The sequence below is a fragment of the Apis florea genome, unplaced genomic scaffold (assembly GCF_048593485.1).
Source record: "Apis florea isolate Af1SG1 unplaced genomic scaffold, ASM4859348v1 contig_3170_pilon, whole genome shotgun sequence".
Classification (NCBI taxonomy): Eukaryota; Metazoa; Arthropoda; class Insecta; order Hymenoptera; family Apidae; genus Apis; species Apis florea.
The window spans coordinates 5,855,392-5,871,361 of NW_028256714.1; the positions used below are offsets into that span (position 1 = coordinate 5,855,392).

General features: G+C 31.1%; 1 protein-coding gene across 7 annotated transcripts in view; it reads left to right on the forward strand.

Moving 5' to 3' along the window:
* Positions 1 to 15,970, forward strand: part of LOC100866260 (uncharacterized) — a 97,955-nt gene that overhangs the window by 18,130 nt on the left and 63,855 nt on the right. Inside the window, exon 1 of one of the 7 annotated variants that reach the window (XR_015292544.1) lies at positions 2,289 to 3,163. The exons of 5 other annotated variants lie outside the window; for them this stretch is intronic. Coding sequence is in view for 1 of the 2 variants with exons in the window: in XM_086909978.1 (XP_086766104.1) it covers positions 3,102 to 3,163 (62 nt within the window). In the remaining variant the exon portion in view is untranslated. Of the gene's footprint in view, positions 1 to 2,288; positions 3,164 to 15,970 lie in introns of those variants that run through there. One more of the 7 variants, XM_086909978.1, reaches the window with a different exon arrangement.

Consider the following 15,970-nt stretch of genomic DNA (forward strand, 5'->3'; position numbering starts at 1 on the left):
GGAGATTTTATTTATAATGAACTTAAGAAAAGGAAGATCTATCTTTCTCGCGTATAAAAATGTAACGTCGTTGCATACAGTAAATTAACGTTGCCCTACTTTTTCGAAGAACAATGGAATGTCGTAATTTTCGTAAAAAGTTATACACGTGATTATGTTGAAAATAAATTATGCAATTATGTAATTAAGTTTTCTTGAATTCTATCTTGTCTCTCTTATATATATATATATTATTGTATCAACATCGTTTCAAAATAGAATTATTTTATTAATTTATTTGTAAATTGTGATGTACACGCACACAGTGTTTAGCTTAATTGGAAAAAATGAAATATCTCATAAGAGATTGAAAAAATTATAAAAGAAAAAATTTCTTACAAAAATTATCTACTTTGCTATTATATATATAAATCTTGTAGAATGATTGGCAAAAAGAAAAGTATACACAGATATTCGATGAAAAAAGAACGAAAAAGAACCACCACCGTTCTTTTCATTATCATACTTAGAACTGAACACGCATTGTAAAGGGGAGAACACCAGCTGTATTAGAAATTCTTCTAGCCTGCCACTCTCTCGTGTTCTTGTTTCCTTTTCAAATCGATATATAGCGTGTGCATTCCGCCGAAATCAATGCGCTCCCTTTATTATCGTTTCCTCAACAACGGATCACACTCTGTCTTTGGAAAAGCAACAAAAGGTATGGAGAGACAAAGTCGACCGACGAGAGAGAGAGAGAGAGACTAAACGAGAAAAGAAGAGATGATGCTCGAGGCGAAACTGGAGCTCGAAAGGATTCGCGCTTAAGTGATTAAAAATTCGTATAGCTTACGCGATACGCTCTATTTTTGTTTCTATAACCTATAAATACAACCTGCAAATACGTTTTCATTTTCTTTTTATCTCGCCGTTTTTTTTTTTTTTTTTTTTTTTTGTTTTACGATGGAAGACTGTATTATTTTCATGTTTGAAATTATCCATAGAAATAATCACGTATATTATGATACTACTTCGAATTGCTGTATGATTTTGCGTGACTTTACACTAGCATTTTATTGCTGCAGTATTTTCACGTAACAATGATAACTTACCGTTATCAACATAATTATATGGGACACGATGTATGATTACATTATATTGTTGATTGAACAATTTATGTTCATTGATATTTATTCCGATTATTTTTTAACAATGATGCGTGTTTCGTACGGATATTTCGTGTAGCGTTGATTAGAAAATTTTTTCACATAACGAAATTGACATAATATTTTATGTTCATTTAATTTTAAACGTTACGTGACCGTTACGCATTATATCACATTAAAAAAAAATTATTTCAACATCTGACAATTAAAATGGTATTTTGCACGATATGTTTTAAACGACATAGAGAAGGATATTTTCGAAAATTGTTTTTACAAGGAGAAATTATTCTTTGTTTCATTGATAAATTTTTATTTGAATTTTATTTTTCTATTAAATTATCAGGATCGATTGAAATATTGTTACGATTAAAATTTTCTTTATGGAAATATGATAGAAATTAGAATTGAAAATTAAATTAGTAAAAAATTATTAATAATTATTTGAATAATAACGTGTCATTTGAAAAATAAATTATTTTAATATTTAATTTTATTAGAAAAATGTAGAAATGTATTGTTCTGTAATGGAATAGTTTTTCCGAAACTTTTTCAATTCAACAAAAAACAATTTTTCTAAATTATCTAAATTTTACACACTTTTTCCTTTTATACGAACTTTATTATTCGTTATCCTTTATTTCCTATTATTGTTTGAAATTATCATAAATTTGATAAAGAAATAATTTAAAAATAATTTTTTTTCTCAAGTAAAATTTTAAAATACCCTAATCCAGGATAGGACGTCATCGAAAGATATAACAAAAACCATGGTCGTATTATAGTCTATGACGCGATTCAAATTTACGTTAGAAGAGACGAGAAAAGGGATTCGAGGGGACAAGAGAAATGCGAATAAGTTTAAAAGGAGCTACTTTGATGCGTCTTTGAAATACCGTCCGATACCGATGGAAGAAGCATGCTGTTGCAGAGGGTTGAGGATAGTGACATGGTCCGTATAGTAGTGCGTTGGCGCGTCCCGAGTGATGGGACGAGGGGTTAAGGGGGGCAGGTGATGTTCCCACATCCGTCGACCAGCTTTCCTCGGAGCCAGTCGGATGCTAGACGTGGTAGGAGTCGGTTCTTTACCTTCGGCTCGGTTCGGTCCTAATCGGTTTTCATCGGCTACTCGTGCTTCTCATATATACAACCGACTTGGATATATTCGTTTCCATCGTGGATATTTTCATGTAATTTGACATCTGTGAAAAACGTTCGGTTCAATACAAAGCGGAGAGCTTGGATATTAACGGAAAAGAGAAAAAAGAACGAATGACAGGTCGTTGCACTTGCTGCGTCCAACCAGTGTCGACGCTTCGTTAAATTTCCGTGCATGATTTGTGTTTACTGGCCGCGCGTTATACCGTTACTTGTGACACTAGTAAACTGCGGAATTTCGTGACATCGTGACTCTCTTTGTGTTCTCGCCTCGATACTTTCGAACGTTGTTTCGATCTTTTCTCGAATTTTGAGACATTTTATCGTATCGTTTAAAATTTAAATCATCGAAAAACAGAACAAGTGAGATCGTGACAAGAAAGCACGTTAGAACGACCTGTTGTGTTGTGGGATAGCGATCCAACAGGAAGACACGTACGTTTCTGTGCCTGTCCAGACTCGTTTTACGCCGCTAGAAAAGTGAACAGTGTATGGCTGCACGCGTTTCTGAACATTGAACGCCAATTCAAATTTACACACCATATTGTGGTCGGTTGATACGTTTTAAAGGTCGAATCTCTCGCGGGGGACAACAGCGAGTCGAGTAAGAGGAAAGGCCTAATTCGCAGAAAAATTCCAGCAATAATGCGTACCGTGAGCGAAGCGATGAAACATCGTGCGATCAGCTGACTAGCCGAACTATTCGGCGGTCGTGAAAACTCGGCCGATAGCGAGAATCGGCAGAGGAGCGGCAAGAACTCTCAAAAACGACAGCAACCTAGATTGCCTACTTGTTCTGTTATGACGTTTGGTACACCATTTCACACAGAGAAGTCGCAGTTCGTCGGCGATAACCCTACTCGGTATGTTCTTTATCCCATATTTATCTTTTCTTTGTTTTGTTTGATATCCTGAGAAACCGGTTTCGAGAAATATATATATCGTAATACCTGTAAGGTTTTTCGAGATTGATACACGAAGTTCTGAGCTTGTAACGAAAATTTTCGAGATTGAAATTATAGAAATTGTTTTTTCTATCGTGAAATATAATACATAATTTTTCTCATATAATTGTGTTATTATATTATAATTTTTATAATATGTATTATAACTTTTGTGAAATATATTTACAAAGTTTTATACCATGTTTAATATATAACACATACGTATATACGTAATACGTAACGTTAATCTATACGTAATGATTTTTGCATATCTAAGAATATACATAACATCTACTTTGTATCATGTATCTGCATATTTAATATGTAATATGTAATACGTAGTTATTTTATACTTATAATATTTTATATATCTATTCCATACACAATAACTTTTAATATCTAAGAATCATTATTCATTAAGAATTCATAAATTCAGCCGTTTACGTGATTTCTAATCTGATTTTGTTTTACAATTTATTATTTTTGAAATTTTTTATTTTTAAACACTTAAAATTAGCTAAAATAAATATAATCATAATACAGTAAATATCTAATTGAGTTCAATAAATTTTCAAAATAATTTTATAATTTTGTATTGAATCATATTAAAATTAACTTTTTATTTTACCATTTAAAGAAGTATATATTTATTTTTAAATATATCAAATTCTTTTCGATCAAAATTGCCCTTTTATTATCTTTTTATCATAAATATAACTTGAATGTACATAATTTTATTTCCACTTTTTTTATTTCTAATTTTTTTAAATTTACAATTTCTCTTAATTATTCGAATGAATAAATGATAGATCTGTTTTCGTTTTTTTACACATGTATGAATGTCCGTAGTTGGCAAGAAACAATGATCTCATTAACGATCACAATCGCAGAAACGCTCATGTTGAAACAGCAATAGCCGTGCAATTATTTCATTATACCGGAGAGGTAAATGATTCTTTGAAGGCAACGCTACGCTAATGATTTCGATAATGATTATGTTTTATGCAACTATGTGAAGATTAAATTTTTTCTTCGATCGTAATATGCGAAATTCATTCTTTGAATAAGAAAAAAAAAAAAAAAAGAGATATCTCATTACTATTTTTATATACCATTACGTATACATATATATATATATTCTTTTGATGAATATTACATATAAAAGTAATACCATTTTTTTAGGTAAAAAAGAAAAATATCTATAAAAAGGATCGAAAAATTAACGCATGTATAAAAATTTTCGTCATTACAAGTAGATACAATTTGTATATATAATAATAATAATTTTATCAAAAAATTAATTTCGCCCACAATTAATATTATTATCGATAAATCGATATGAATAAATATTGTTAATATCATTGATTGTATGCGATTTTAAAACGGATTAAGCGAAATATTCAAAATATCATTATCGACATCATTGTTAATATCTTTTTAATAACATTATTGTCAATATTATTGATCGTATTGGGTTCCTTAACGCGAGCTTCAACTTTCCAGGAAATGAATACAATTGAAGCATTCATGTATAATGCATGCACACATATATTCCTTTCGTATTTGAGCATAATCCAACTATCCTCCATTATTTGAATTAATAGAGAGACAAGATCGTTTGGACCGCAAATGTTTCTCGATCCAACCAACCTCCATTATTCCAGCTAATAGATAAGATCATTTGGGCCACAAATTTTTCTTAAAATTCAAGAGTCGTAATAATAATATTTATATAATTAAAAATAGTTTTGTTTTTAATACACCAATTTTAAATATAAAATTCCATTTGTCGAAAGATATCTGTTCACATTATTCGATACAATAGAATGTTCACTTGTTAAAATAGCTTCTGAGTAGAGAAAATATGAAAATTTTTCTCTCTCTCAGAAGTAGCCCAAGAAATAATTAGCAGTTAAAGAAGCCTGATGTTACTCTGACGTATCCACACATATGTTATATACGTGAATTACATACATACGCGATTTGGCACTAATTAGATGGATTAGAACGTCATTGGACGAACGTCATTGTATAGATTGACACTTATGATGCAGTCGTGATGCAAAAAAAGAAGGGAACTTAGGATCCTGCTAATCGCTTTTTTTAGACTCGGAAGTAAAAGTAGCATCGGTAAAAAGGTATGCAACCGAGAAAATGATCGGAGAAAGACACACGCGAGTTGTATCTTTGTTCTGTTCGCTTCGCGTCAGGAATTTCAATGGCATTGTAGACCATGAGAAAATTCTGATGCGCATAAATCTCGATGGATGGAGTCTCGAGATGAAAATAAATCTCGCATAGGAAAATTATCTGAATGCTGATCTGAATCGAGATATTTTTCTTAATTTTTCTCGTTATTTTATACCGAATTTTTCATGGAAAACGAAATTTACAAAATAAAAATTGATAAATATTTAAATAATATTGAAAAGAAATTTTTTTGTAGCGGGATAAATAAAAATTTTCACGCGTATCAAACGAAAAGGAAAAGATGGGATTCACTACAATATCGAATGTTATATTATTCTTTGTAATATTATTCCTAGATATCTTTTTTTTTTTTTAATATTTTTTCCATTTTTTAATAGAAATAGATAGTAATTTAATAATTGAAAGATGGATCACTTTTAATCCGTGCATAATTATTGTATTTAGATATTATGAAGTGATATACAAGAACGTTATTTAATTATCATTAAATAAATTATATTGGCCTCAAAAATTTTAAAAAAAAGTTTTAAGTTTATTATCAATGCGGTTGGAAAGAGAAAAAAGTTAATTTATAATTAAAAAATCGAAGACAGTTTCTTATACTGTTTTTATCATTTGTGTGATAAGCAATATGAAAGTTTCCTCTCAAATTTTTGCAAAACGATTGGAATAGTCAGTAAACTAGAAAAATGTAATATTATGCTTATACATATGAAGAAACAAGGTCGCAATAGATTGTTACGACCTTATTATGTTGTGTAGATTATTGCTACAATGGGATTTAAACGAGAGAAGAGAGTGTAAAATATTCGTTTTGATTACAATGAATTCTATCTTTTCCCTTTCGTTTGATACGTGTGAAAATTTTACTTTTATTGTTTGTTATGCTTTAAAAAAGTTTGTTTTATAAACATATATTATTTAAATATTTATTAATTTTTATTTTGTAAATTATAAATTATCCTTAAATTTAGAATGGAAACAATTTTCTTTATTACACATTACGAAAACTTGTTTCGATTAATAATTAATAAATATTTAAACATTAACTGCGTGATATTTATTTATAAAGCATTTATAAAGAAATAAATATTATGAGTCTGAAACGACAAAAAAAAGTGTTTCGAAAGAACGAATCAAACGCATGTTTTTTCAATGTCCGAAAATATCGAATCTTTTTCGCTGTAAATTTTATTTTCTTATCATATCAAATATTACACACGTGTATATTCCATATACATATACCTTTCGCGCTGTTTAAATTCGTATCACCGTGCTTTGAAAGAGCACGTTCCTTTTTTTACTTTATACTTGAATATACTCTCTGCTTTTTCTCAGATTTTTCTTGATTAGAATTTTCCGAGAAAAATAAAATTCTTTCAACGATTACATATACAATATATACAATAGAAACAATTAGCAACTACATCTTTGATGAAATCTAAAATAACATTGACTTTTGATTTAAATATTTAAAATTTTTATAATAAAGTTAATTTGTCAATTACAAACACATTATTATATGTGCCTCACAAACTTTCTTACGAGCACTCTTCAACGTAACATAAGATTTAAGAAAAAAACAATTTAAAATCCTTGAAATTATCGCGAATAGCAAAATTAAATCCATTATTTATCCATTCTCATTTTGAATAAAAACGCTCGCTTAAGAAGAGCTCTCATTTATATATTTTTTTTCCTCCATCACGAAATAACTGCCCAATCATTCTAACTTTCAGCACCATTCTCCGTTAAAAAGCACGTTGTATCGCAATTACGTTACAAACGTCGTGACGCGTTTTTCAATTACCGAGAATTTCCTGAATTTTCGCTCTCACTCGTTTTTTCTTTCTTTCTTTCTTTCTTTCTTTCTTTCTCTTTTTTTCACGCTTGTACAAATACACAAATACACACGTATACGGATCGTTTGCCATCAAGTTCTTTCGTGTGCAACGAGCCGGTGTCGTGTTTCGTTCCATTCTTTTAAACGGGCAAGGAAAAGGTCGCACATCCATTGCCGCATTAGACCCTGGTTATGGTCATTGCGCCAATTCAGTTCGACATCCGTCCACGTCATTCGTTCGCGTGTGGACAGCCACTTGGTCGCTAAATAGCCGGGGCAGGATGACGTTTCGACCGTGTTGGCCGAATTCGAATGGGTCGTTGACGTTTTTGTTTTCGATCGAAGACCTTATAATTCGCCAAAGTTCGAGGTGGCGTCATCAAGGAGAGGGGATCAAGTTCGATATGCACTTAATTTACGAGTTAATTTCGATATTCGTGTTTCGTTCCACATCCGGGTTTCGAATAGTACTCGAAGCTAATGATATTTCGACCGATCGTAGCGCGCCACGAAATTGATCGCGTAAGTCGCGTTGTAAGGTAACCTAATACGATAATTATCGCGGTTTTAATGAAAGTTTGTGTGCGTGTAATGAGTTCTATATAAAGTATCTTTTTTTTTTTTTTTTTTTGTTGATTTTTAAGAGGTTTTTAAATTGAATTTAACTATGATATCACAGAATTTTATTAAAGCAAGTTTTAAATAATATATTCGTAATTGTTCGATATTTTAATCTACCTCTTCTTTATCCACGATATTTTCAAAAAAAATAAATTATTGACACATGTAACATTATGTGCAAGGAATTTAACATTCGATCTCATGTAAATTCATGTTCGAAGCAAGTTTTTACGTAATCATCGTTGTTGTATACCGCAAAAGCTACTTAATTTTTGCCTCATTTTGTTCAATCGATTTGAAAAAAAAAAAAAAAAAACGACTTATCATTTTACGAAAAATATTTTAATTTTTAACATATGAAAATATTCGATTACGATTAGATTCGATTAGCATCGATCGTTTTCTAAATTTAATTTTCCAAATCTTTCTCCCTTATTTCATTAAACACGCGTTTGCCAGACTTCAATGAAAATAATATACGATAAACATCATAACATAATTTCATGGTGCATGTGCATACTTTTGTAAACAAAGAAAGCAAAGATTTGCGCTCGCAATAATGTACACGTTGGAACGATGGATATACATTATTGTGCGTTTCACGGATCGCATGAGAATAGTAATTGTCTGTGCGAGCAGTGTTAGCAGTTCCACTTGTGAACTGCGTCGACAAAAAAAAGCCGAGGGACGAGATAATAGGGAATTCGTCACATCGAATGGCCATTTTCTCATTATCGGTCGTTATTTCGTTTTTGCTCTTTTGTCTTTTGTTGAAAATTGAAAATTCTTTGTGGCGTGCCTCGTATTATAATTGTCTATTCAAATTTCCGATCGAATTCAATCAAATTATCGAAATTATCGCCCTGACACGCGTTAGAACAGGCGTGATTTTTATTACGTGTTTAAGTTCGTTTACGTTCAAGAAAATATATTACTTGAAGGCAAAATGGTTTCTTTCATTAATCTTACACACGTCGATACGCCATATCACCGTTGAACGCTTTTTAACGTTTCCTGTTGACTTTTTATTGCGTTCCACGCATTGCTCGCGCGCTTTTTCACCGCCATTTGCAGCGATGAAAAATAAATTATACCCGCAAAAAGTGACAAATGTCGATATCAAATTTGAAGATTTTTAGACTTTCGATTGTTTCTTTTTCCCAAGAAAGGAAGAAAATATATTATACACGTCGATATATAAGAGATTTATAAACTCAAGTTGATTGAATTTCTTTCAATTGATCATTCATTTCCAATGCCAATTGCCAATGAAATTGCAAATGAATTTCTTCGAGATAATTTTATATTAAAGTTTTCTAAATTATTGACCATCCTTTTCACTATAAAGCATCTACAAATGGGTATTGGATCTTTTTTTTAAATTTATGTCGAATAGAGTATCGACATCAATTATTGCATTCGATAACGACACATATTTCACATTCGTATTTCTTTTATCGGTATTCAGAATTGACTTTGAAACACGAATTCAACAAAGGCAAATTGAACATATAGAAACTTTACATAGGGATTAATATTTTTTTCAATCGATAGAAGCAAGTAAAATTGGTAAGAAAGAAACGAGAATACCTCTGCTGATAGTGACACACTTCGAATTAAAACAAAAGCAATCGTGGTTTGACCTATACATAACTAAATTCGACTAGTTAACTCCGACCTAGATCGAGATCGAGTTATAATTTGTGGAGAAAATAATAACGCGTGTCAAATAAAAATTGAGAGAATTTTTCATTTGTACAAATCAAAACGTTGAAACATTTAAAACAAACGATCGAGCAAATGCTCGAAAAGAAAAGGAAAAAGAAAAAAAAAATAAATAAAACGATCCCAGGTGTTCCATCGCGCGTCCAATTGCAATATAAATATATATATATGTAACACGTAGGCGAAGCGTGCGTCGAACTCGGCGATAATTAGCATTAACTTAGGTGTATTAGGTTATATATCTGGCGCGTAGTCAGCCAGGCTTCGATAAACCTTGGTCGCCGAGCGGTTGATCGTAAAAATATCTATTCTAGCCCACGCAATAACGGGCAGTTGTGCAGCCGATACACGCGTGGTGGTACGATGCCGTGGTAGAGCGATAGTAACACGTCATTCGACGCACGTTCACACGTGACGAGCTAACCGAGCTGACAGCAACGTAATGGAGGTTGCAGTCAAGGCTGTAGAAAGGCGTTCCTCGCGTTGCATCTTGCGAGCCGTGCTAAACGGTCGTCGACCTCTTTGCGCAAGGTCATTTTACTTATTGTTGCAGATTCGTTTTACGGCGCGGCTATTCTTTCGAGAGAGAGAGAACCTTTGTTTCGCGGTCGCTCGCGTGACCGAGAGACGAACGCTCGGTGAATCGGGCGAATTTTTACGATCTTTAACGATCGGATGGATGTGGTTTCGCGTTCGAAAAGTAGATAATTTTACGGTTGGTTGGTTGATTCATCAAGCTTCTCGAACATATCGTACGTGCTTTCGTTTGTCCTTCCTTGATCAATTTTAAGAAGATTTTTAGATCGACAAATGGGAGTATATTGAGAAATATAAGTGTTAATAGAAGTATTTTATATCGAAATGAATTTCTTCGAGTATATCTTCGTGAATTTTAAAAAATCGTGATAAATATTTTTTTTAGCCTAGATGGATTTTAAATCGTTATAAAACATCATTTCAAGTAGTCTCCTTAAGTTTTAATGTAGATTGATCATCGTTGCTCAAAACAGAAGCGTTTTTTTAAAAATTAACAATTTTCAATTCAATTACGAAATTCATTTTAAAATGAATTAATAAAGCTTCGTGGAAAAATTTCTTGATTTCATCAAAACTGATATAATATATATAGTCGTATCGATATTCTGAAAAGTTGAAATGCGTCTCTTCCCGGCGAAAAGAGGAAGCAGTTGAAAATTGTTAATAACGAGAACTGGAAAAATTGACGAAATTGTATCACGTTTCACTGCTCGATGGATCTCCTAGTAACCAGACGTTCAACGAATTATATTCTTCTGGGCGGCTACGTTCTTGAAGAAGGTGCGCTCAAGTTAATTAGTTTTACGCCCTTTTGCGTAGAAAGAAAGCATAATAGCGGCGGTTGTTGCGCCGAGGATAACTCCCTTTCACGAAGTCATTAAAGTCATCTTCCTCTCGGGAGGAGACACAATACTCTCGCGTCGTTACAACCCCATCGTTAAAAGCTTTGTGAAACTCACGAACGAATTGATTTTTTTCGGGGAGAGACGTGATTAATAATCGTTCGAGGAAGCCACGATTGTCTCGAGTTCGTTCCAATCGGGGGAAATGGTGATTACGTTTCTCGATAAAGATAGGGGTAGATTATTTCGTATGACGATTTAGAAATAATTATTTCAATAGCGTAAAATGCGATTTCAATTGAGATTGCGTGTGTGTGTGTGGTTTTTTTTTTTATATTGGTTGAAGGAATTTCAGAATTTTTGGAAAAATAACAAATTAGAAAATAGGAAGAGTCTTGAAGTTGAAGCAAGCGTTGATCAGATCCGAGGTTTATTTCAAATAATAATAATATCAGTTGGATTGTTTATTCGGTCAATTAAAGGAATTTGAGATTATTTGGAAATCGAGTAATAAATCGAGGATTTCTATAATAAATGTTGATCATATATATCTGATGCTATATTAAAGAATTAGTTATTTTCATCGAGATCAAACAACATGATTTAATTACAAATATATTTAATTCACCTTTCGTATGAAACAATTCGTGAGAAGTAATTTTAAAGTAATATTGAAAATGCCTCAAAATGTCTAAATGTTAAATCGAAATTGAACGCGATAAATTGCGAAGGTTCACAAATGTGAATTATTTATTAAAAATTTCTTTAAATATTTGCCAAAAATAAAATAATTCAATTATAATATTTGATAATATTGAATATCGATTAATCTTATTTTTATCACACTTCAATAATTTTCACTTCATTAATTTTTTACTTTCTTATTATTAGATATTTTATACGTATTTGATATCAATTTTTTGTAATACATATGCTTCAAATAATATGCAATCGAAATTAGAGAGAACATTTCTTCGAACTGCTGGCTCGTTAACAGAGCTACTTTATTTTCTGGAAAAATATTTCTCCACAGGTCTATGTAACTAGTTTAATTCAGAGAAAGTGCTATATAATTGTATCATACTCCTTTAACCATTTATCATTTTAATTATGAAAGGGAATTTCAATAATTTGTTCAATATTTTTTCCCATCATCGTTCCTTTCTTCAATTAGATTTAATTCCCTGGATAACGAACTCTGACTTGACAGAGTAATTTAAAAATTATACAATAATCAACTATAATCATCACGAGTAGAAATAGAAATAGTAAAGGTATCTATATTGACACGCAAAAGGAAAATTATATAGTGTCTATATGAAAAATAATCTCAATTAAATTTTATTAGTTAGATTCACTGTTAATTTTTCTATGAATTATATAAATGATGAAAAGAAAGAACAGGCTATTAAATTTAATAGGTGTTAAAAATAAAAATATAAAACACGTGTTTTTTTTCATTTCCGACATTTTCGAAATATGATCAGATTAATTTTTTCAAAATGGAGAACATCTCTTTTATCTTTTTCTAAAACGAAAAGTATTTAATAATAAACTATATCTGCCTTTTTCTCTAAAATTTGTTCAATACAGGGTTAACAATATATAGAATCTTTACATGTATTTATATTTTTGAACTATCGTTTTGTATATTTAATACAAAAATGATATTTTCATTGCGACATTTCTTCACAAATTTTTCGTATATTTTATTTTATGAATAATCTTAAAGAAATATCGTAGATAACACGTATCATAGATTTCTTCTACTCGTTATAGAATGTAAGACATTTTACTCAGAGAGAAATATCTTCTGCGAGTATTTAAAAGTTTTTGTCGTGAAAAAAAAAAAGAAAAACTTTGCTTTTCATACTTTGGTCAAAGAAGAAACGAGGCAGAAACCTACTTTATTCCTCGAATACACAGTATATGCTTTATTCTTTCTCTTCGTGGACATTCGTTTCCTTTTGGTGCAATATCTGAGAAAACTTTGTGTCGAGAAAACACAAGTTGCTTTATACACACACAGATGCAAGATTATTCAGCTAATAGGAAGTCTGCTTTAGGCAATTTTCGTGAGTCATGAATTCGATAATTCTTAGCTTCTTTCTTTGTGAAAAAAAGCACAATCGCAGAGACAGAGTAATTGCAATTCGTAATAATGTTATTACATTCGAAATATAATCGAAGTGTAATTAAGCGTGAAAGAAAATTGTTATCGAGAAAAAATTGTTATTGCGAGATAACACGTATCATTTTATTTTATATATTCATTGAATTATAATCGTATATTTTCGTATATGAATATATTGTTCATTAATTATTATAAATTCGTTATTTTAAATTCAACTTTGACGAAAATTATAATTTCATTAATACATTTTAAATTCAAATAATATTTTAGTTGAACTGATTGAACTGATTGAAATGTTATCTGGAAGAAAATTTAGGATTAACTCGTTGTTTGCAGAGTCGTGTCTGTATAGTGATAAATTGTTAAAGAACACAATTTCTTATTCGTTGCGCAATCACGCCATATGAAAGTCCGCTTACACATATCATTAACGATGCCATTTGTAGGCGATCAACGCGTGCCTAATGTTATTTTTTTCGTTTTCCTTCCGTTCAGAAGTCGAAACAGAATGATGAGGAAATTACGCCTACGATTCGTGTGATTTGAAGCTATTCAAACAGTGATAGTGGGAATGGAATTATTGTAATATTCGTGTCGTAAATTTACAATCTTTTATGCGAACAAAAAAGATCTATCAAGATGAAGATGAATCGAATCACAATTGATTTTAAAAGTCTGTATATCAAATTATGATATGTTGATAAATTCTTTAATGTTACAAATTTATAAATTGCAATAAATAAACGACTACTCAACGACAAATAGATAAAATATTCATAATTTTCATCTATTTGCTTCTTTGCCTATATTAAATTAATTAAAAATTAAGAATTTTATTTTCATATTCAATAATAATATTTCTCTTCTAAATTAACGTTATTTTAACGATATTTTTTTTTTATTTTCAATAAAATTTGCAAAACACGAAATTGAATTCAAAAAGATGAAATATGAGAAACGTTTACACAATTCACAATTTGCAATTAAAAAAAAAAAAAAGAAGAATTCTGAGAACGCTTTAAAAAGTTTATTTCATTTTCTTACTTTGTCGCATTTTGCACGATATAATTACAGCAACGTTTTACTTTTACATCCCAATACTGTTCGTTCAACATTCAAATTCGATGAACCTTGACCTTACGGGATCGCTCTTAACCCCGATTTAAACTCGAGTTCCATCCTGTTAAATAAAAAAAAAAAGGATTTACATTTATATGCATGCATATTCATACGCATTTCGTAATTATGTTTGAAGAAACATGATCTAACGGTTCAATCGAGCGTGAAAATAATTTCGACAAATCAAATCATCACCGTACAAACTTATTTATAGAGGCGGAACCGAGAATAAGTGGTACTCGTTCTTGTTGCATCAATTGTTGCCTCCTCGTCGCCCCTCCCTGATGACCTACACACATCACGAGTAAATGGGGGCAAAGAGCGGGCAAAGAGTCGAGTGTACATGGGTTATCTCATCGAGATCTTTAGAATGAGGTCATGCCGATCGCAATTTATTCATAGGAGGCTATTGTAACCCTATCGTTCCTTTTGTACTTTCAAATTTTTGTTTACATTTTTCTCCCCTCTCGCTTGCAAAAATTCTTTGCAAACGAGACTATTCCTTTCGTGCAGGCAAGCAACAACATTCTTCCCGCCGAAGAATTCTGATGCATCGGAATTTCATCCCCTACCATGTTATTATTTACGTAAATTTTTATTTTTTTTTTTTTTTTTTTTACCTTCATTTGCATTTTGTTGATACAGATTAATATAGTCGAGGATATCTTTGGAAAATGGATCCTGGACGCGAAAATAGATAACAGAAGTATGCAGTATAATTTAAGTTAAGAGTGAAGTGAGATGAAGATGGATCGAAACATTTCTGTCTTTGTCACACCGTGCCGTGACGAACATAACCTCTCTCTTAACGAATAATTCTTAACCGACATTTTTGTATATCAATTTTTGTTTCCTTTTCTCGAATATATAGTGTTGAAATACAGTATCGAGATAAATCAATGAGTGAATCAGGCTTATTGAATGTAAAGAAAAAAAAAAAAAAGAAAAAAGGAGAAATTGGTCGAAGCATATTTATACAAAATAGAATAAAAATCGATTAAAATTTGGATAGGAACGTATTTGCCCTTTTATGTAATAAACATCAATTTCTGAAAATTGTTTAATATCTTCTTCCTGGCCGATTATCCGAAAACTACTTATTCGAATGGATTTGTCCTTCAATTAGTTTGGATAATGTTGCACCATTAGATGAAACGAGACGGAGATGGAACATGTGACGAAGACAGAGCGTTCTATCTCTCTTCCGTTTCGTTCGATGCAAAATTAAATTGGTCGTAAGTTAAGAAATAAACAACCATTTCTGCGTTTTGTTTTTACAATTATCTTTCAAATTTTTCTATCTATCAATATTTCTTTACACGAATCTTATTAAAACTCGCGAAGAAACGTAAAACCATGAGCAATTACTCCTCGAGAAAGATCAAAGCGGCAAATGCGACGGAATTGCATTAATGAAGTTTTCTTACGTTCAACTGTATTTGCATTGCATGGCTATTAGCGTTAAATACAATGGGGATTGGATTACGAATACGAATACGTATTTATTTTTACTTACTATTTTAAAGTTATTTCCGTATCGTACACTTTCCCATCGTTGATCGTTCGCCATTAACTTTTATAATTCGTGATAAAGAATTACATTAATTAGATATATTTTACATCTTATTTGTGTAATAATTCAGATCATTCAATTTAATGAATCTATTCATTTCGTTCCGTTATTCTTTTTCACT